General features: G+C 34.1%; 1 protein-coding gene across 2 annotated transcripts in view; it reads left to right on the forward strand.

Moving 5' to 3' along the window:
* LOC115451410 (glutamate receptor-interacting protein 2) overlaps positions 1 to 23,489 on the forward strand; it is a 67,833-nt gene that overhangs the window by 24,460 nt on the left and 19,884 nt on the right. For both annotated transcript variants that reach the window (XM_037443500.1, XM_037443501.1), the window contains exons 2-4: positions 21,327 to 21,536; positions 21,841 to 22,085; positions 22,593 to 22,885. In XM_037443500.1, coding sequence (XP_037299397.1) covers positions 21,327 to 21,536; positions 21,841 to 22,085; positions 22,593 to 22,885 — 748 coding nt within the window. The remainder of the gene's footprint in view (positions 1 to 21,326; positions 21,537 to 21,840; positions 22,086 to 22,592; positions 22,886 to 23,489) is intronic.

Below are 23,489 nucleotides of genomic sequence, written 5' to 3' on the forward strand. Positions count from 1 at the left end.
GTGTGTAGCTGTTATGTTCCGTTTTGAAGGACATTGTAGCCAATGTAACTACTGGACATAATGAAACTTAACATCTCATGTCCCAGGTTGGCGAGCACAGTAGAATATCAAACAATACTTTGTGATTCAAGGTGTTGGATGGTGCTTCTGCTGTTTATAGGCGGTCGTATCGCTTACCATCAGGCGATCGGCAAACTCGTCTCGTCATTCAAAGCAATAAATAAAAATCATTACGTTACAGCACTACTTCCAATTTTTATCTCATATTTTAATTGTATGCAAATAGGTACTTTCCAAGAAGGTGCGACGCAATTAAGTATTAAAATGCACTTCACTTTTCCATAACAAGGAATTTTAACTCAATCCAAGAATTTTTTAGTCAATTACATTATGCAAAGCGCATATTCAAATTAAAATTAAATTACGACATTCAAGTTTGACATTTTAAACCTACATATATCGATATTCTTTTTGCTATGTCGTGAAATTTAAATTATGCTTTCCAAGCATTTTATTGTTTTTAGTCAATAAATACCGCACTATTTTGCATACGCACCCCTGAACGTGCGTTACCGAATTTTAATCACGAATTTCTAACCCGCTGACCTCCTTTCACCTCGGGGCCTATTATATCCAGTGGTACCCTCATCACGAAGACTAAGCCGCACCTTTTGGACCGCAAATGGAAATATTTATGGAGCCCAATGTCGTGAAGGTTGACACTCGGCGAATTCATTGTTAAGGCTTGTAATTTAAGGGCAAGATTATTGGGGGAAGGGAATCAAATTTGTACAACTATTTGGGTACCGTTAATAAATTGCTATTTACTTGTCTGGTTTTGATTATAAATGTTAAGTTGTGAATCTTATGGCATAGTTTAGTTTCGAAGGTGTGATATTTATAGGTTTGATTGTTCTTTATGATTCCAATACCGAGTTATTTAAAATTAGTTCTACCTCCGTCGCGTAGTTGTACTGCATGCGTTGTACGACAGCAGTCTGAGGTCCTGCGTTCGAATGCCGGGTCGAGCATAGTGATATTTGGGTTTTTCTGCTCAGTGTCAGTCGGGAGTCTGGAATTTGTGGCGCGCCTCAATTCATGGGACGGAACACATTCGGCGAAAAGTGGGTGCCCTATTGCACCTCTGCATACCCTTTCAGGGATAAAAGCGTGATATTGCTTGTGTATGTGTATAAAAAAAATTATAAAAATATATGTTTATCTATTTTATTTATGTATGTTTAATTTAAGAGCTATCGAATATCAAATTATTTTGTAACTGTAGATATCTCGTGACCTTTCAAGGTGAAGGAATGAACGTGGTTAGTATTCAGAGGATGACGACCCGCGGCTGGTTATCACGTTGCTTAATAGATTATTAAGACAATACTTAATCAAGTCCTGAAGGCAAACATATTAAATCAATACTACTAATTAACACATATATCAAACTTGTATAGAATTATTGTAATTCATAATTAACCAACACATAAAACTTGTATACATAGAAGTACTATTATAAGACATAATTATTCTTTAATCATACAAGATAATAATTACGTATGTATATCATTATTATAGGAGTATATAAAACGGGATCAAAAATATAATATTTTTACCAAAAAGTTATTTAAGCCAATCGTATATGCATGTATGTATGCACCGTATATGCTCCAATCGATTGCTCAAAAAAAATCATCATCATCATCATCAGCCGCAAAATATCCACTGCTGAACAAAGGCTTCCCCAAAAAATTTCCATATCGACTAATTGGAAGAAAAAGCTAAAATACCCACTATAAATAAATGTAACACGAAATAAACGATTCGAAAATTAATTTGTAAAATTCCCGGAATCCGTACAATTAATCTGAATGAGTATCGATAACATCGAATGATTGATGTTATGATTAATTTTCAAAGTGCAAAATTATACATCGTTATAGAAATTATTAACACTACAATTTGCCTCTTATCATTCAAATAAACATGAATGTTGCAATATTCCAAAGCAGATACTATCAGGTTTACTTTGTCAAATGCCAATAATAATTAAACATTGTCTGATACAGTTAAATAAATAATTCCTACACAGTTTTCATTTATAGTTTGGTAACATTTAGTTTTAGCATTAATTGTATATTTTGTTCCATGGTCACCATATAACTTAGCACCATACAATGTGCAGCTACCAGCCTTTTACGTCATTATTTAATTGACTATCTGAGGCTTCCCAAGCCGCTTCATATTCTAAAAAAAATAAAATCATAAATCATCTGATAAAATATCATAATAATTAATATGAGCTATCTATATGAAATACGACACTCCTCGTATATATTATTGAAATTAAATTTCGGAAGTGGAATATTTATGGCCCGAACATCAAAGTGGCAAAAATCAATTTGTAATAAATACATCAGCTACGCGGATAACTTTATCAATTTACATCAGGGGTCATGGATTTATTTTTTCACTAGCTTCTGCCTGTGGATTTACGTGCATCAAATTTGTGAATGACATATTTAAGTCGATCTTAGGTTGGCAAGTTATTTATTTCAAAAATATCTGTTTTATTAAAATTGTATATTTTTGGATACTCCTACAATACGAAATAACAACTAAGCCAAAAGGTTCGTTGTAGCCTTCGCTTAGCATCGTGGTGAAACTATTATTTGTGTCCTACGGAAAAAATAGTCATCTATAAACAAAACAATTTCTAGAAATTAACTTTACCGAGTGTATTTTTAGATGGAATATTTTTTTAAATGAACATGTTTTCCTGATTGTTAACTAGGTCCGTTCCATAAACACTTATTAGAAACTCTAACGTACAAGGATATTGTCTACTTCCAGGAATGTACAGCTTCGCCTTAACGTTTTCTATTTAGACGTATTTATTTGTGGCTGTGGAGGCAGCCAGCTGTGTCGGCAATGCCCTGTCCGGTGTCCGAATGCCGACAACTTCGCCGAATTTACTGTCGCCAATCTTGTCGGCAAAAATTACGAGAGGTGGCGAATATTTTTCGCTAATTACTTCTGGCGCTATTCTATAAGCGATCGAGACAAAGACATTTAGAAGATGCTTCTAGAACTTATAACCCTTTTACGGGAAAATGGTCTAACCTAATCAATGTGTCAGAAAATAATGTTGATTCTTATTTGGTCTTTTTACTTGGGTTTTATTGCGACGTCATTCGATTCGCAACTTTTTTAAACTTGTATTTTTTAGATACTATATAATAATAATATCATATATATAACCTCCATGCTGTGCAAACGTACCGTTTGCACCACTTTGACTGTAACTAAAATTGTGACTTGTGTAGAAAATATTTACTGCTGTTTGTCGCCGATAGCTCATGATTTATATACAGAATAAAGCATAACTTTCGTGGTATCATGATGTTCTAATCTATTCGGGGGGACATATTGATGTCAATTCTTAATACAAAAAATATTTACTACTGCGTGTCGCCGAGAGCTCATGATTTAGACGCAGAAGAGCGCAATTTTCGTGGTATTATGATGTTTTAATTTGTTTGTATTGTCCGCGGGACAAGATTGGCGCCGATTCTTAATACAACAGTTCATTAATTGTTCAAATATCTACAATTGTATTGAATTATAATGTTACACATATCTAATGATTTAGATCCGCTGCTATTGCAATTATTAATGTTCGCTAAAGAGGAATGTTCTTTTTTTTGTGTGACTCACGGCTGTCAATAACCAACAGATATAGGACACAGTGAACACAATAGATAAGCCGATTACGAGCCATCGTAGATAGTAATCTACTTATTATGCGAATATTCGAGATTTTATAAAAAAAATCGATCTGAGACGCGGCTCGCGTTAAGTATAGTTAAGGTACGATTTAAAAATCGATTAAACGGATCAATGAGAGCTCTATTAGATTCGGCCACTATTGAGCTATTTCTTGCATAAATTGATTTAAAAAACAATCGATTAATTTCTTGCTTGAAAAAATAGATTTGACACTGAGCTTTATTTTTGCAACTATGCTGGACATTGATAGATTCATAGAATCCTTTCTTTCTCGTTTAAAACAGGATCAGTATCTTGTCTATGCCTGAAACTACCTCGAGTATAAAGCAGGATGCTTACTTAATACAAAACCGTCCCACACAAACCATTCACCATCAACTCATCCGCCAGCCATTGTAAGAAACACAAGAAAATCGTAACAAAGCAATAAATCGGTCATTGAACGTATTTACGAGAACCATTCGTCGACCGAATGGATGATCGTAAACTATTTACTATCTGCGAAATAAAACATTATACCGGCTAATGTCCACAAAGAGATGATGGCCGATTTATTCATTCCTTTGAATATGATGTAAAAGATTTGTGTACCGGTGCCATTAAAATAGCATTTACGGATGGCTGATGTTGGGGAAGATTTATAGCATTTTTTAGAAATGTTTCATTTTAATAGAAATTTGCAGATGTTTATTTATTCGCCTGGGACGACCATTGCACATGAGATGTAAAACCTGTCATAATGGCCCACGTAATTATTGTGTTCCGGGATCAATCTGTGTATATCCGGACTCAAACAGGCCAACATAATTGTGTCAACCGGCGAGGAGTAACCATCTATCGTCAATCGACACTATCTTTACCACACTCCGCTTAGGCTTACTTACAAAATCAAAATCGGTGTAGTTCCTAAGATTAGCGTTAAAACAAACAAACTTTCAGTTTTATAAGTTAAAATATGCATTTATTTGTTATACTTGTCGTAAATCGATAGGCTCGATTATGAATAACCTAATCCTTCAATATTTTAGTTCTCCAAAATGCAATAGGGTAGTTTCCTATGTTTGATTTAGTTTATTATTTTATATGTAAGAGAAAATAATATGAAAAAGGAATTCTTCTGTGATATCAGCATCAAAATTGGTTGAAAATTAAAGCAGTTATTCTTATTTGAAATATTGTTGAGAGCAAAAGTGGGGGCGTGGTGGGGATATCGCGCTGTCCTTTTCTCACTTATGCAGCGTTATGGCCGATGGCACTGAGTGACGTCACATTTCACTATTACTGTAATTTGATAGCTTCCCTTCCCACCAAATTTCAAAACATTATAACTTATTTATTATTACGTCGATTTTGAAAATTCTTTTTCTGATAGATTTTGGATAAAATACATTTTTGATAAATGTATTTAAAAAACAGTCGTCAACTACCCTATTGTAGGTAATTAACTTCCTAATACACAAAGCGTATAGTACCCGAATATCAATACCAATGGATTGTACTGCCTAATTACAATCAACCGAGACCAATTTGATTTCACTTTGTACTGGCAGGCGCTGTCAAATGCATTGTCAGTTCGCTTAATAGCACGTGTAATTATTTAGCCCATTCAAGAACTTGTGTCGTATAATAATAATATCCGTCCTGTATTATAATACTGTCCCACTGCTGAGCACGGGCCTCCTCTCTTACTGAGAGGGATTATTCCTTAGTCCACCACGCTGGCCTATTGCGGATTGGTAGACTTCACACACCCTAAAATTCGCATAGTGAATATATCAGGTATGCAAGTTTCTTCACGATGTTTCCCTTCACAGTTAAAACAAGCAATAATTCACAAAGAATACACACATAATTTCTTAAGAAAAGTCAGAGGTAGGAAGCTGCGGATATTCCTCTCGACAGTTCGTTCCACACTAACTAGGCTATAGCCACTTGTGCCGTATATAGGATATAAATTCTATTAAATACATACATAGAATGGAAAGAAAGCGAATATTCATGCAATTTTAGAAAATTGCATATGGAAGGAAATATGTTTTGCCCCTGCTTGACTCGTTGCAGCTTTAGTTGGTAGAAAAATTAACGCCGGCATAATTGTGATGACCATCGACGAAATGAAATTAAACTCTTGCAGTTTATATAAAAATATCTATAATTAATTATATTAAGTAGTCCACGTAAGGAAAAAAAGTCTAGCAATGATTAATTGCTAGACTTTTTTTCCTTACGTGGACTACCTAATTCAAACTCAAAAGTAATGTTTATTTTTAGGCATGAATAATTGTATAAATAAATAAGTGTGCCATCATTAAATTCATAATACGTTTGCAAAAAAATTATATGCTTTTCTAAAGTCGCTCATGTTAATAATCTTTACGTTAAATATTACAATTTATGCGAATGAAGCGAAGTAATTCCAAGAGTTTGTGTTAAATACAATGCAATACTTAGTAACAAAGGTAATTGTTAATATTGTTACAATGTAAACTATTTCCTTGCCTGTGCATACATCAATATTTCACTTGTAATTGCCCAAACAATCTGAAATCAGCACATTGTAAATCAAATTAGGGTACACATGAATTAAACGAAACGTGACTTCCCAATTGATCTAAACTCTTTTGTATACTAGTGTAACCTACATTTGATCTGCAATATTGTTTCTGATATTGCTAAATATATTTGCAAATGCATAATAATTACACACAAGAGTTATATAGTCCACATGCCAAATAAAATAATATGTAATTTTTTATCGCAAGAAACATGTCGTGGTTTAGCGAAGAATTTATAAAACCAGATTCGAAAAGATTTTGTGATGATCTTAATATAAAAATCGAACCGGCTTCAAGTTTTAAAGCCATCTCTACTCCCGCAAACCTACGGCGGATATCATACAATTTAAATTAAATTTATGCTATAAAAATCCCTAGCTGAGCGAGTTTTATTCTGAGCAAAACTAGATCAAGCTAGCGACGCTTAATGGCGCTATGTTGATATTGAAACCTATATTTGAGCGACGTGACGTTATTAATATTATATTTTAATATTATTTTTATCTCGACACTGACATACTGAATCTCATTTTTTTTATTACTTTGAATGACGAGACGAGCTTGCCGTTCGCCTGATGGAAATAGTACGATACGGTTGTATGGGTGGATGGTTACCCATAAACGTAGAAACATCATCCAACACCTTAAATTACAAAGTATTGTTTGGTATTCCACCGCGCTCGCCATGCCGAGATATGAGATGTTAAGTCTCATTATGTCCAGTTACACTGGCTACAATGTCCTTCAAACCTGAACACAACATTGACTACACACTGCTGCTTGGCGGCAGAAATACATTGCGGTGGTACCTACCCAGGCGGACTCTCACATATGAGAGACCTACCACCAGTAAACAATAATCTCATAAATATAGTGCGGATAAAATACTCCCCCACCGAGAAATATTGCCTAGTCGTCACAAGCTAATTACTTCTTCAAATTCCATTTAAGCAATTCAATATTAGGTAAGGTACTAGTGCCAGCATACCACGGCTTAATGAAAGTAGTTTCGGACTAAAACAAAGCAAACGGATTACGTTAAAATGTTCACACGTCAATGTACTTGATCTAACCACTCCAGCTTATGGAAGGCTAGGAAAGTCTACACTTTGAAGTTCTGATTCATCAGCAATCATGTTAATGGAAGCGGGCAGACCGAGTGTGGACAGGGGCGCGGCTTGTTGGCTCATTTACAATTACGCCCGCAGACAGCAGGTGACTCAGCCACGCGAATGTTACGAACATCTTCGTCGCGTGACGTGCACACGGAAGCTATTAGTCATTATTATATTTTTCAGCGTTGTGTCAATTCATAGATTTTCTTATACTTTTATTCCTAATTTAAAATGTTTGTAGTTATATAAGTGATTTAGTATTTAGAAATAATGAATTATTTATTATATTGACGTATCAAAGTGCAACTCTGTTCGTCAAAGTGTTAAGTATTTTATTCTTTATAGATGCGACGAGAGTTTTAACCGGCGCTAATGAATACGAAAAGGTCTGAAGATATTTTGATGTCAGAAGTTATTTTTAATTATCAATTTTAATTAAAAATGGTATTAATAAATCAATCTTATCTTTGAAAACGTCTTAAGTAGACAATATTGAACTATTTAAGAAGCTTAAGTTGTCATTTAAGGGCTTGTTCTAGCTGAGTCGGCGTAAAGATAAACAAAATTCGTCGTATGATATGACTTAAGCCTTAAGTCTTAAGGTATCATTTGAGGTGTTGATATCGTCGAATAGCGACGATCTTAGATGCCAACAGCGTCTCAGCTGATATTGCACTTGAAACCAACAGTGAGATTGATTTATTAAAACAGGCATAAGCCTGGTATGCATAGGCATACCACCTATTTAAGTTTGTCTTAGTTGGGAAGGCGAAATTTACATATACTGTTATACTTAAAATGTAATTAAATATTCAGTTTATTCTTTTACTAATGTGTCATCAATTTCTACAACTAGCTTGAGTATAACACTATCTTATGTTGACTATTTTCCACACAAATTTCGCATTATAATAAAACGTAATCAATAAATGTTCTATACAATAATCAAAAGCAGCAAATGTGGTCACATTTTCCTTTTTCATCTACAAATAAAGATAAAAGAAATCCAACTGTTCTTGAGCTAGAAACTCCGACTTTATTCGAAAAATACGAGGCGCATTGATTAAAAAGTCGAAATTTGCAAATGGCAAAGGATTACCGGTGTCTCTCGAACCGACGCTATACCGGTTGCTTTAATCAATGCTCTATAGTTCCGCAATACGGGGTATTATAGATTCTTATTGCAAGCGAACGTTTATTGTAGCTCTTCCCTGGGGAGATATAACACCGTCAGCGATATCTTTACTTAATTATTCTTTAGGTTTACATCTATGAGATGTAGGTATGCTTTGTATTTTTTTAATGGTATTATACGTAACTAGTATAATGTTATGTACTTTTAAAAATGCAATAAAGCATATTAAATCAAGGCGAGGTTAGACGTTTAATTTTATGTACATTTCTCCGACGCAGATCTGTCTCTCGAAATGAAACTTCCAAACACAAAATGAAACAAAAAACGATTTAATTATTTAACAATCTAATTAACCATGTGTATTTCGGCATTTGACATCATTCACTTGCGCTCCGAATGAACGAAAAAGGAACGGTTCAATAGAAAGCGAAGGTTCACTAGAGATCGACCATTTTATCACACGTTGCAGAGGAATGATGACACCGTGTGATAGACATTTCTTTTATCAAACGTATCGGAAGTTGCAATAATTTCGATGATTTCTTATGCGAAAAAATTAATAAACAGGTATTTAACAAAGCTAAGTATACAATGTCTTCAATAAAAGTTACACAATAATACCTAATCACAGAACCAACCTAAAAGCGCGTAACAAAAATACGTTCCAATTATCACATTAAAGGTAAAGTCATTGTTATGTATATAAATATAATAATAATATCAGCCCTGTATTACATACTGCCCCCCTTTCGGTCACGGGCCTCCTCTGCCACTCTGAGGGTTTAGGCCTTAGTCAACCACGTTGACCTAATGCGGATTGGAAGACTTCACACACCCTTAAAATTCTTATAGAGAACTCAGATTCGAATAATATTTTATTACTTCATTTATACTTCTTGGATCATCATAGCATACCAAAGATAATAGTTTACAAAGTAATATATTTAAAGGTGCAGTATGTGATAGGTTATTTGCGTTTAAATTAAAAAAAAAATTGACATTATTCATAAAAATCAGTAGAACAAGTCATCTTATCCAAAGTAACAAACTATCGCATAACTAGCCAGTGAATATCATATTATCCTTTCTTTTGTATCGTAGTCGGGTGAAAACAGACGTGGAGCGCAAAAGGTAAGCCATTTTTAACGTGAATTATTCAGTGAGTTCTTTTGAAAATTGTCTTAAATGACAATGGAAAAAAACTTTCTTGGCAAAAAGAGAATTGTGATTCTAGCCCCAGCTCCACTTATCCGAATTCGTTTCGTGTGAAAAATATTGAAATGCAGTAGAGGTTGGCGGACTAAAATAGATCTATCAATAGGTGTCGAGTTATGAGCGAGAGCGATGCAAATGACGATGTCAAATTTTACTTTTTAATACAAGGCTGGCTAACGAGCTAATGGATTAGCAGACACTAATTGTTTCTTTTTACCGTCTATTAACAATGCCAGAAAAATTCTGGTGCTGCCGACTTCGAATGAAAATAAAAGTTATTCGTCGATTCATTAAATAATTTTAAAATTACCAACAATCAATTTAATATCGGCTATTAGCATAGCAATACCCACGAAACTGCCCAAAGGAAGTATCAAAGTAGTTTAACAATTCCAGTGCCCCCAAGAATTTTAATAAATCCACTCGCTCACCGCTTCCTTCTTGCTCTACCATCTTCAAATGGGCTTACTGGTTGAGCTTCTGAATTAAAGATAGCATACGTAGTCCAACCGACTGACTGTTGAAATGATTCAGTGCACCGACTTGACTCACTCGGCGACCGACTGAGATACTCTTTAGGATTATTCCTCATGTCCCCGCCTTACGAAGACGGAATGAAATGGAAACCTGTGATACATTAAGGTAAATGTGCTGTATCTTAAAAATGAAGTAATATACTTACTTATCTAGTACATTAAATTAGGTATATGCGGTCATTAATATTTCTTTGGCATTATGAACCTTCATGAGAATGATAAAGCCCTAAATAACTTCTTAAAAACCTCAGCAATAAAACGAATTAATGATTAGAATCTTAATGAGGATAAATAACACAAAAATCATTAAACCCGCAATATCCCAACAGACACACAAACTGTGGTAAACAAAGCGAGAAATGCAAAAGAATCCCCATTGAGTGACGATCGCTAAGAGCGGGGGAGCCATATCTTTAATTCAAAAGGAGATCTCGAAGAGGTCGCTCTTTATCCTACGCCTAAGTGATCGGTTCACATTGTGAAGTGGAGTTTAAAAACTCTTTGATGTTGCTCTTTCAAGCGGTTTGAATGTGTTAAATTTTAAAGCGCTAAAAATGAATTTAATGATAACGCGCTGGATTGTACAAATTGATACCTTTATGAAGGAAAGTTGGAATATAATAGAATTTTTTATGTTTAGATGACGTTGAATTATGTTGAAATCTAAATCTTATTGAGTATTTCCATGTATATTATAATTGTGTTTGGAGCATATCCGTAGTTACATATACTTCAGAGTTTAATGTGAAAGGTGGTCCATAGGTCACCTATAGGTGAAGGCGGTCAGTACAAATTGTAACAGGGAGATGACTGTACATTATAGATATTGAAAAAACTAATATGGGGGTATTTATTAGAGCAACAAAAACCAATATATGGATTCAAATTTCAATCTGCATAATATTTAATAATTTAAGTATTATATAATAATTTAATACAAAAAAAATACAGAAATAACAGAAATGTGTTAAGAAATTTTTGTTAATAAAATCACGCTACATATTCTTGTAACTCTGTTAATTAACATAGATAAATTGACATGCTTTAGTAGATAGGTTCAAAAGACCTAGTTGACGCAGTAACAATAATACAGCTGGTCACGTCAAGAGTAGCAAAACCAAAATAACAAATATTCCATTCCATTGTGCACAAGACGAGTACAACATCGGACAACTTTAAGGGCAGTTGTAAAGATATTCTCAAAGAGTAAGTAAAATTCTTTAGCCTTTTCCACGACTATACAGCATGCAGAATGCCTTTGTCTGCAACTTACATGTCCAAGGTAGAAGTTGAATTTATTTGTGGACATGATATTTTAACTTTTATACTTGGGGTTGGAAACGTAGTTTGTTTCGAACCGATCGGAATACGAATTTTTACTATTCATGTATTGCAGTCGAAGTCAAACGTCAACTTAAGGTTTCAAAAGACAAAATCCTTTAATAATGGCTGAAATTTTTATCAAAAGGTCAGTCTCTATTATAAACCATTTTTTCTCTTTTATATGCACCTGATAAACGACAGGAGGCAAAAGTCGAAGAAGAAGTAGATATATAGAAATTTTACGTTTACCAAATAAATAAAATCACATTTTATTTAACTACTTCATGCCCAGCTATCCAACAATTGAATATTATTATTATAACATAATAACATCACATTAATTTTGAATGATTAATATACGCCATTCTCGCATCATAAAATCAAATATCGGTCGTAATCCAACTCACCATTCAGAGAACAACACTCAAACCATCCGATTGCGGTGCACTGATCGACACAATAATTGTCACCGTGCGGATTTATCAATAAGTATAATTAAGGGCCCTGTGGCATAATATGTACGTACCCAAGCGGAATATTCAAATATCTGTTGCACCCCATTTGCATGTGAAACGGCACTCATGTGCTGTAATCATAGTTGTGAGCGCTGTCTGTCCGTTTGTGCCTTGTTGCAGCTTTATTACGCCCGCTGTTTAATATCTTCATTCTTCAACGTGATTCGTGACGTGGTAGGGGGAGATATTTCTTTGTGCATTGTCGTCTTTTGTTATTTCACTAGGGATAAATAGGCTATGGATTGAAAGATCCTAGGTTCCACTTTCAGTTTAGGCAGCATTTTGTGCAGGTTTTTCAATATTGGTACGTTTTATTATCAGACTAATGGCGGTTGGTCGTAAAAAGCCAAATAGATACTGCATGCGTAAAAAATGCGTTGCATGGATTCTATATACAGAGTGCTTTCATTTCTACGGTGTCGTTAAAATTGAATTTAACAATTCGGCTAGCCCGGCATAATTGTATCGACTGCCGAGCGATGATCATTTCTTGTCAATTGATACTCTGTCCGGATATAATTTATTTATTTATACCCTTTTTATGTATCTATGTGTAAAGGCAGTCTTAATGCCCAAAGCATTTTCAACAAATCAACCTTTGTGTAATGTAGAGATTGTCTACGATATATTAGATAAGTATAATAAATAATTTAAATATACTAGTAAAATATTTCAATATATCCACTCTATCAAAAGATAAATTCATTTCTAATGCGAACAAATTGAATTTTGATAATCGTTAATTAAGTTTTGTAACGAAAAGTAACATCAATTTGTCTGGTTTAAGCGATGGTACGAAGAGATTATTTTGGATTATGGTTTACTATACGAACGTGGAGTATATTAATTATGAAAACATAAAATTACCGCTAATATACTGCTTTATTCTTGATGATTTAGGAAAATGAACGCCTAAATTATTATTAGTTGAATTAATAACATAGGAAATGTTGCATGATTTAAGGTTAAATAATTTAAATGACCTATAACACCAACTAATGTGTTATAATTAACGCATTCACTTCATTACTTCCAATAATTTTAACCATATTATTATTTAGTACTACTTAGTTGGTACTTTTGCTACCGGCTTTGCCTGCGTGAATAGGTTTTGGAGGATAAAAGTCCCACATTATATTTTCCCGGCATAAAATGTAGCCTATACTTTCAATTGGACCTCTATCAATACACCGATGAAAACTGCATTCATTCCATGCAGCAGTTTTTGCGTGATGCTTATAAAGACAGACAATAATTCTAGTAACTATTGTTTTGGCTCCTGTTGGTCTTATGGATACCTCTATATGAGATTTTCTTCAATGTCTATAATGTAGAGTCATCGTCCTGTTACAATTTTATTGATTGTAGGTACGTATTGTATGAAGATTGAAGTAATATTATAGCAATTTAAATTTCAATATATGTTATGTATCATAAACTAAGTATAAGGAATACTAAAATTACATGCAGAAATTACATAAATGTGTCAAGAAATGTATATATTAGTTTCTATAAAAACATTACAATACAATGAAAATGCTTCCATGCATTTTATAATGATTTTTATGACGGTTGTTGAGAAATACTGAATATAGACACAAATTAATGATAGGTAATTCAACTACCTGGGTATGCACATAATTAGACAAGAAAACATACATAATATTACTTTTTATAATATCTTTATGTAAATAATAAATGTAATTAATTCCCGGAATCTAGCAGTCTGAACCCACTGCGCAGATTGGCACAAAAATATAACCCTATCCAAAACGAACTCACCGTCACCGTCAACCCGTCTACTAAACCCACCATAAATATGTAAACTAAGCCAGGTTTAGCATATTTAACGTTGATACAGAGCTAACTGCCGGATACGACATCAGCATGCCAGCTCGTTTCACAGTGGAACATGCAGTTTGCGGTCCCCGGACCGATCGACCGCTGTTTGAAACGACTCCAACCGTTCAGCACTTTATGCGAATGGTATTTGTTATGTTGCATTCGAATTTAGTGGAATTGAGCGCATTGTACTACAAGATTTATTTAAGGTTAGTGTTCCATTTTCTTGTGTAAGACGATGCCAATTTAAATTTTACGTGTAAAAACGGTAAATTAATGACATATAAAGAATGTCTAATTAATATCTAAAGTAAAATGAGAGGCAAAACTGAATATGAAGTGAAAGTTTTTACAAAATCAATTCATCATTCGTGAAATTTCAAATAAGTAACTAAGTAGTAGTTTTTTTTTTGTGGTATTATTTATCGTAATTTCCAAGTAGTGTGTAATATATTTAGTAAGAATATAACGTTATTTTAAATTTACAGCCACAAAAGAAACTTATAACTTCATAGGTTACCTAGAATTTCAACATCAATTTCTAAGGGCCTGCTTCACAAGTCTCAAGTGAATTTAATTTGACAGTTAACATATTAAACAGCCAATGTGGATAATACTTATTTTATTGCCATTTATTCAGGAGCATAGATTAGAGGGTGACTTTTATATTTCATCAGCTTATACTTTTATGTGACTATTTACACAGAATTGAAACAGGCCCTATAGCATGTAAGTAATTATTATAAAACTAATAATCTTAGTTTTGGCGGTTGCGCCAAATATGTACTATAATTCAAATTTTCTTGGCGCTCAGTTTTGTTTATCTTGCGTTATCTTATGGCTTTTATCGTGTAGGTGAATTCATAAACTTATTGATTTATATTAAGTACTGATATTTTATTAGAAAAGACATTGGCAATAATCAACCTTATTATTTTGAGATAAAATATTTAATTAGTGGCTAAATGGTAAACCCGTGCTGAAGATATTTTTTTAAACGGGCATGGCAGTGACTTCACTTTACCTGATGGTAAATAGATTGGGTTCCAATAGAATGTCGACTGACCAGAGATAATTACCCCTTGACAGTCGCAATAATTATGCCGGCCTGTTGGAACCGGATATACAGGCTGATTTTGGAACGCGTAACACTTAGGTGGACCACTGTGGAGGGTTTTAACACATTGTTTACAGTGGTCGCTATCCAGTTGGACATAAAATATATCCTACCACCAGCAAGATAATTTCGACTAGGGTGGTTTTACTGTTTGTTTCTCTTACTATAGGGTAAAGGTATTTGCTGACAGTTCGCGATACAAGGTATAATGATTCCCTTAATATTGTCAATCACCTGTAATCATTATCTTTATAATGTACACACTCAATACTAGATTTTTTTTTATTACTTTGAATGATGAGACGAGCTTGCCGTTCGCCTGATGGTAAGCGATACAACCCCCCATAAACAATAGAAACACCATCCAACACCATGGATTACATAGTATTGTTTGGTATTCCACTGCGCTTGCCATCCTGAGATATGAGATTTCAAGATATTTCAATATGACAAATAAATGGTTAAACTTTTTTTTTTATTATGGAAGTGCAACTATATATCTCAAATAAAAAAAAGTAAGCAAATCCGTTTAAAAAAAAATCCCACTACAATCTTTGATTTGAAGAGTTTTCTTACAAGAAAATCCTAGAACGTGGTTCTACAGATTTAAACCTTTCTTATCTATAAGAATGAACGTCAAGTTTTTTTTTTTACTTCTTCTAGTGGAATTAAAATAGCGTTCTTCAATGCTTCATGCTTAGCTGCTTGCAAATAAATGTTAGTAGTCATACTATTAAAGCAGTTTGTAAATAGAACATGCCTTTTTAAACAAATTCTTGCATGTTTTATTACCATTACTTAATAACATCTAGCGCGTATGCGTTATCAATATATTTTTATTCTCAATGACTGATTATATATTTTTTCTCGATGACAAACTGTACAAACAAATCAAAATATTTATTACCTTTTAAGATAATACTCGAAGCAACCTGTTTCTTCATGAACTGAAAACTACACGTATCACCTTTATCCCCAAATGGGTAGGGATAGGTGCAAGCAAGGCACCCATTTATCGTCATAACGTGAGCTTTTAATAAAAAAGTCATATCCTAAGCAGAAAACCCAGTATGCCCGACCCGAGATTCGAACCCGGGACTTCAAAACAGTGTAGTACCGCGCACGCATTACAAATACGCGGCCAAAGCAGTTTACGAACTAAAAAACTTAATGAGGATAAACACCTCATTATATTTCTTCCGTCGAAGTTAAATAGTAATTGCCAACTTGCTAACCCCAAATCCTTAACAAAACGCCCTCACCCTTTTATTATTCCAAGACCAATAAAATATGATTAACGTTTCTTACACAAATAGCATGAATATTTAATAAATTGAAGTTTGTAAATACGCATGCCGTCACACCCTCATCAAGGGACTTTCGACTCCCCCCGATATCAAATTTAACAGTAATATTTCAGTTTAATGTTACCCAACATTACCCTATACTCCCCCGATAATAGATTATCCTTCTATTCAAATTCTTGAATTTTCTTGACACTTTACGATGCTTAGACTCGCTGAATGAGAGCATTTTCTAAAGTTTTGAATGGTGAAAATTTATACTCAGATTACGATGATAATTTTGAGGATTAAGTGCTTGCGAATTGTTCATAAATACTTGAGTAAACATCGCCAGTAAATAATGTATAATTTGTGAAATGCAAAAATCCTTTGTGACGTTCGTTATTCTAAGCTCATTGTACATTTTGCATTAAATAAAATTAAATGAGCTTGTTATTCAAAAGAACTTCAAATTCTCAACACATTAATAAATTAATTTCTGTTATAATCACCTGCAGTCAAAGAGTTAAACCTAGCTATTTGATCTACATTACCATACACGTATTTAGGAATTACCCACATCGCATTGTACACGCGCGCTCACAAATCATCGGCTTATCTATTACTTTGTATTACAAAATTTACGTGAGAAATTTATTGCAGACTACCGAATAGCATATAAATACCGCGACTAAAACAAACCGAACGCGAATACTAACATTAAACGTAAATTATTATTTCTACTGAACTGCGTTTAAATAATATTTATCTGAATCATGACTGTGAGCCTTTGACAAACTGTTTAAATTAAATGAAATGTTTCTGAGAAATGTTTTCCATATCTGTAATCGGTGGAAAGTTTAGTTATTTGATATCTGTATGTCAAATAAATGTTAATGTTTGATAAATAAGGTTTCATTTCGACTTATAAAACGAAATCAAATAAACTCGATTTCTAACAAAAGTAATACTGGCCATTAAAGGTAGAACACGTAAAAAATAAAGTATTCCGAATTCAAATCTTACCATATAAAAAAAAAACTAAATTACGAATACAGGCAATCAACAACGGATACTTTCATATAAATGACATTTTAGTGTCAACAATTTCGCACAGTAACAGAAAGACTAAAAAGACAACATTCGTAAATTTCTCGCGTTCTTTTTCGAGCTTGAGTACCAAGTAGTCCACTTTAGACTGTCACTAGAGTGGGAACTATCAAAAAATGGCCATTGCATGTTTTATTCCCACTCAGAGTGCGACTCTCTGGCTTTTATTAAAGCGCATATTTTTGAAACCCTGCCGGAAAATAAATACAAATAAACGACCGGTGTTTGTTGTCGTTGTGACTTGTGCACAAATAAAGATAGTTATATATATATGATGATTTTAGTGTGAGAGTGAAGTTCTTTGTGATTGTTTTTAAAATTGTAAAACATGATTAGTAACTAGCCTCCAGTACGATGAGAGTTTTGCCTATCCGATTAATGAATATTTGTATCTTTAATGTCTTCAGGTTCAAAACCCAAGGCACACACCTCTGACTTTTCGAAGGTATGTGTGTATTGTTCATCAATTATCGTTTGCTTTTACGCTGAAGGAAAACATCTTGAGGAAACCCGCATACTTTAGAAATTCTCTATAGGAAGTTTGAGGGTTAAGTCTACCAATCCGCACTAGGCCAGCGTGGTGGACTAAGGCCTAATCCCTCTCAATAGTAAAGGAGGCCCGTGTCCAACAGTAAAGCAGTATAGAACACGCATCAGTATATTTCGCGTGTTCCTATAATCATTTTAATCACCACAATCATCAAGAAAAATACATGTATTTAAGTATCGACCTTCAGCTAAATACGATACTGGGTTATGTAGGCCAAACCTCAAGCAAGACTTATTCATGCATAAAGTTTATCGCGTCACGACGTTAACTGCCGGAGATATCCCGGTTAATAATTTCCACGTTACGATGACGGGGTTTAAACTTTATCTATTGGTTTATAGTTTATCTTGTGATTGTTCATAACGTGCTAGTAATGTATCTCGGCGAGACATGAACCTTGCTTTACTGTTCACTTTATATATAAGTATATTAATTACTTATTATTACAACTAAAACGGAAGAGGATGAGTAAACAATAATTATCCTCCATTCTTTACATTGCTTTTCCATGTTATTCTTTACCAGATCCCAATAACATCTTGTTTAATATATATCTATATCGATATATAAAGCTTAAGAATTTCTTTGCTTGATCGCACTGATCTCGAAAACTACTAAACCGATTTTGAAAAGGTTAAAAATTTTGGTACTAATAGAAAGTTATATTATTACTGAGTGCTATAGGCTTCTTTTTATGCCGCGAAAATATTTATATTTTTATTATTGTATTTATTGTATATTGTATACCCCTTGATTGAGTAGCAGTGTGATTAGATTATGGAGAGGGAGGTCCTGGATTCTGTCCCCAGGCCAACTTCCGACAATTTTTTTTTTTGTAGTCATACCTAGATGTTTGCCGCGTATTAGACCACTAATATCATTTACTAATGCAATTATAAAATGATTTTCTAACGATCCCATACTGTTCATTTCAGTTACGATGTTAAGTTTGATAGATAAGACATTAATTTCCGATATAGGAGATTTTAGATGCTCTAAAGGGTTTAACTAGACCATCAATTCTGTAACATTGTTGATTTCATGATTTGCCAGTAATGGCCGTTACAACCTAAATGGCTTTTCATAATATTACTGGCGGTTTTTTATGACACGACTTACGCATTTTTTAAGCAGGTTTACAGTGTAACAATTCGTTTAACAGATTCATTTTTTTTTTGTAATATAAATTGCTACAATGTAATATGCTCTTAGAATTCGTCCCGTTTATTAATTAAATTCATATTCAATATTTGAGATTAGATCAAATTTACTGACAGCGTTAGAAGCGAAATTCGAATCACCAAGCGATAATTTATTATTATGACCTTCTTCTGTCTTAATTCGCCCCTAATTAGTCCCTAATATAAACCCCACATAATTAATGATGTATATGCGGCATTAATATTTTTTCCTTTCAGTTTTCTCGATACTATGAAAACAAACGAAATCACGGTTGACTTCATTGTTTTAAATAACAAAAGATGGCGGTAGGGAAAACAATTTATACGTTCACAAACACTTTATACTGTCATGAATGACCGCTCAAAGGAAGTGCCATTTTGTATTAACGATCCATTCTGATACTTTTATGAACGACTCACGCTTTATGGCATTGTTAGCGCCTTCGTCCCGTATATTTTGAAATTGCGAAACTTAGTCGTCACTATTATTGATGGAAAATGGTTGCGTGGAATTTTAATCCCTATTATTTCTACGTATAAAATTTCTGGACTGCCGAGACGAATGTCCGCAGGTTCAAATTCCTAGGGCACACACCTCTGATTTTTCTAAAAAATAAATGTGTATTCTTTGTGATCTATCGCTTTCATTAACGGTGAAGGAAAACATCGTGAGGAAACCTGCATACCTGAAAAGTTCTCTATAGGAATTTCGAGGGTGTGTGAAGTCTACCAATCCCCACTAGGTCAGCGGGGTGGACTAAGGCCTAATCCCTCTCAGTAGTACAGGAGGCCCGTGCCCAACAGTGGAACAGTATATAATACATGGCTGATATTATTTCTACGTATCTATGCCTTAACTCATAACAACGTAACGCATCCATGGTGTGCCTTGCTGGCTTCTAAATGACGCGAGGGTGAACAACAAGGACCCATCAATCATCATCACATGAACAAGATTGAGGGATCGCGGTTTAACAATCCAAATACGAGATAGTAAATTGGCTATCAGTTTTAAATTATAGGACACTAGCTTTTGCTCGCGATTTCGCCCGCGTGACAGTGTTTTCCGGAATATTTTTTTCCGACTTACTTAATATGTTTTGTTATATTATAAACAAATTACACAAATTTATTATAAATTGAATCCTATGTGTTATTATGATGTATAACCATTATTATTGTAAAGTTTTATCCAAATTCGTACAATAGCTTTTTCGTGAAAGAGGAACAAACATTCATCCATCCTCACAAACTTTCGCATTTATAATATTAGTAGGATAAGAAACTTAGACGTGTTTGAAAATCATATAGAATTATATTAAAGTGATACTCCATGTATTTCCAACTATTGCGGACGTAAGAACGTGTCGTGTGAACTCTGATTTAGAAATACATTTTGTCTAACAATTCGTTTGGCCGTCATGTTCGACGCTGCGCTGTTCATGGGTAACTGCTAAACGTGTCCGTGGTTCGAATGCGACCTCATTTGTTCGACCGTTAAATTTGGTAGAATTACTCAATTGATTGATACGATTTCAGTGTGATTTCCTCTGTGAATTGTACGTAATCAACATTCGAATACGATAACTAGTACTATAATAAGAAGACACTTCCATATTTGCACTATGCTCATTACCTTTGCCTATTATGGCATGATTACTTTTTATTTTTAAAACCATTCAAACCTTCCATTTTGGCAATTAAGCGAGTGCGCCATCTGACTCAAAGTTATCTCCGTCGTCTGTAAAAACATACTATTTGGTATTGTAATATTTTTTTTGTTCATTTGTTGTTTGTTTAATTACTGGTGATACTGAGTGTACTTGAGTCTACCTTCAGTTTGTAGTATTTATATTTTACTCAGTTAATGCTTATTTATAATCTTAATTAGTCTAATAAAGTTTTCTTAGTATTATGAAACTCTTTTGTCAGTTTCCCAACATAAAGGCCTAGTTTAGGAACCCCTGATAATTTTAGTATTTAAAACGATTCCTGTAAGTCTGATTTTTAGTAAATAAAAATAGAATTCGAATCTTACGTTTATTATTTGTCTGCAGGTCGATCGGAACCTGGAATCGTACCATCAATAGTGGGCTTCACAAAAGACTCTGTAGCCCATGAGTCTGATCGGCTGGCTCCTGGAGACAGGATCTGCAGCGTCAACGGGATCTCCACGGCGAGGCTCACCAACGATGAGGTGCTTCGACTGCTGGACAATGTGGAGGAACGGGCTTCTTTGGAAGTGGAGTACTATATGCCTAATTATGGTATGATTTCTTAAATATCTCACAATTAGATCCATAACTGTAGGGTATAATTTAATGTATTCCGTTACGTAAGATGCATTTCTATTATTGGATGAAAGCAGGAGATTTGTAATTCATTGATTACACTACACTTAGATACACTTACATAGTTACTAAAAAAAATATTATAAAACAAAACAATACGACATCTTTACCTAAGCTTTAAGCCACGGCAACAAATTTAATATTTATAGTACTTATCAGTCTTGCTTCTGTCAATTTTGTTTAATGCGACCTTAAATACCTTATTTTTTTTATTTTTCAGCCTCTCAGAACTCCCTCTACATCACAACCAAGCTAGCGGAAGTTCCAGTGGAGAAGATCAATGGGTCCTTAGGCGTGACTATCAGAGGTGGGTTGCCGGAGAATTCCGCACCAAGTGCTGACTTGGTGCTGAACAGCCGCTCCCTCGACGCCCAGCCTTTAGTAGTAACGCATGTCAGACCTGGCGGTGCGGCCTACAATACTTCTAGGATCAAACCTGGCGATAGACTTCTGAAGGTTGATCATGTGAGTAAATATTTCTGGTTGTATTCGATCTTATGTTAATTTAAATAAGAACTGCAATGATAGATGAAGAAGAATGTCACGATTAAAGATATTTAATGAATGAAAAAATTCAAAGGTATCAGTTTTTTTTTTGTTCGTCCTACTTCACTATGAGGCATGAGCTTATAGTTAGCTATAAGGGTGATGTATTTACTCTTTACTGTGTAGCTTGGTGTACCACTTTGGGCGTATCTCATTTCTTTGCTCATAATAATATTATATTAGGGGGAACGCTTAATTTGCTAATGTTTGTTATCAAATAAAATAAATGCAAGTTACAAAATGTAGTTATTAGCTTCTAAGAGTACCTTTATTAATAATATTTCTTTTTTTTATATTTTGTAAGTAATATTATTTAAAAAACATAATCTCACCGTAACTCTGAACTATAAAGTAACTACTTTACAGTGTCTGCTTATTGTTATAATCATTAAATAAACCGATTTATATAAGGTTTTTTTGTTACAGATATCTCTCACAAACAAGACTCTATCAGAAGTGCATCAAATACTCCAGAACTGTCCTCAAGTAACCAGCCTGACGATAGAATACGATGTCTCCATCATGGAATCCGTGAAACTGGCCACGGGGCCTCTGCTCATTGAGATCGAGAGGCCATGCAACGAGGACCTTGGCCTCTTCCTCTCTAATCAGAGGATACCTGATGACGTGTACAGTTCAGGATCCGATACTTACCAACGCGTCGGTGGCTGCAATGCTATTTTCATTGATAGCATATTGCCGGCTAGTATAAGTGACAGGTAAGTTTTTATGCAATTTATCATTGACTAGCTTTTGTTCGCGGGTTCACCTGCGTAAAGGAGTTTTCCGGGATAATGTTTTTTCCCACTTACTTGATATGTATCGTTATATTATGACCAAAATACACAAAATCATTATAAATTGTAGCCTATGTGTTATTCTGCTTTATAACCAAAAATACCGTAAAATTTCATCAAAATCCGTTCAGTAGTTTTTTCGTGAAAGAGGAACAGACATACATACATACGTACATACATAAACTTATCCTGACAAACTTTTGCATTTATAATATTAGTAGGATTTATTGTTCAAAGCGTGCAAGAGCTGTTTTGCTACGGAAAAATTTTATGTATCAATGTATTATACGACAATAACTTATTATAATTTGCCGTGAGTTGGGCCTGTGCATCGGTTATTTTCCCGCACTGCGAAAAACCAGCCCGTGCACTGTTAGGCTTAGTAAATTATTTATTTGCTAAATAATAGCAAAACAAAATAGATAGTATACTAGTGAAAATTTACTGCACTCCAAATATTTTGTGAAGTAAATATTTTGATATACAACAGTAAACAGTCAACGCATAATATTATGTTGCAGCATTT

Source organism: Manduca sexta, chromosome 26 (assembly GCF_014839805.1).
Source record: "Manduca sexta isolate Smith_Timp_Sample1 chromosome 26, JHU_Msex_v1.0, whole genome shotgun sequence".
In the NCBI taxonomy this organism is placed as follows: Eukaryota; Metazoa; Arthropoda; class Insecta; order Lepidoptera; family Sphingidae; genus Manduca; species Manduca sexta.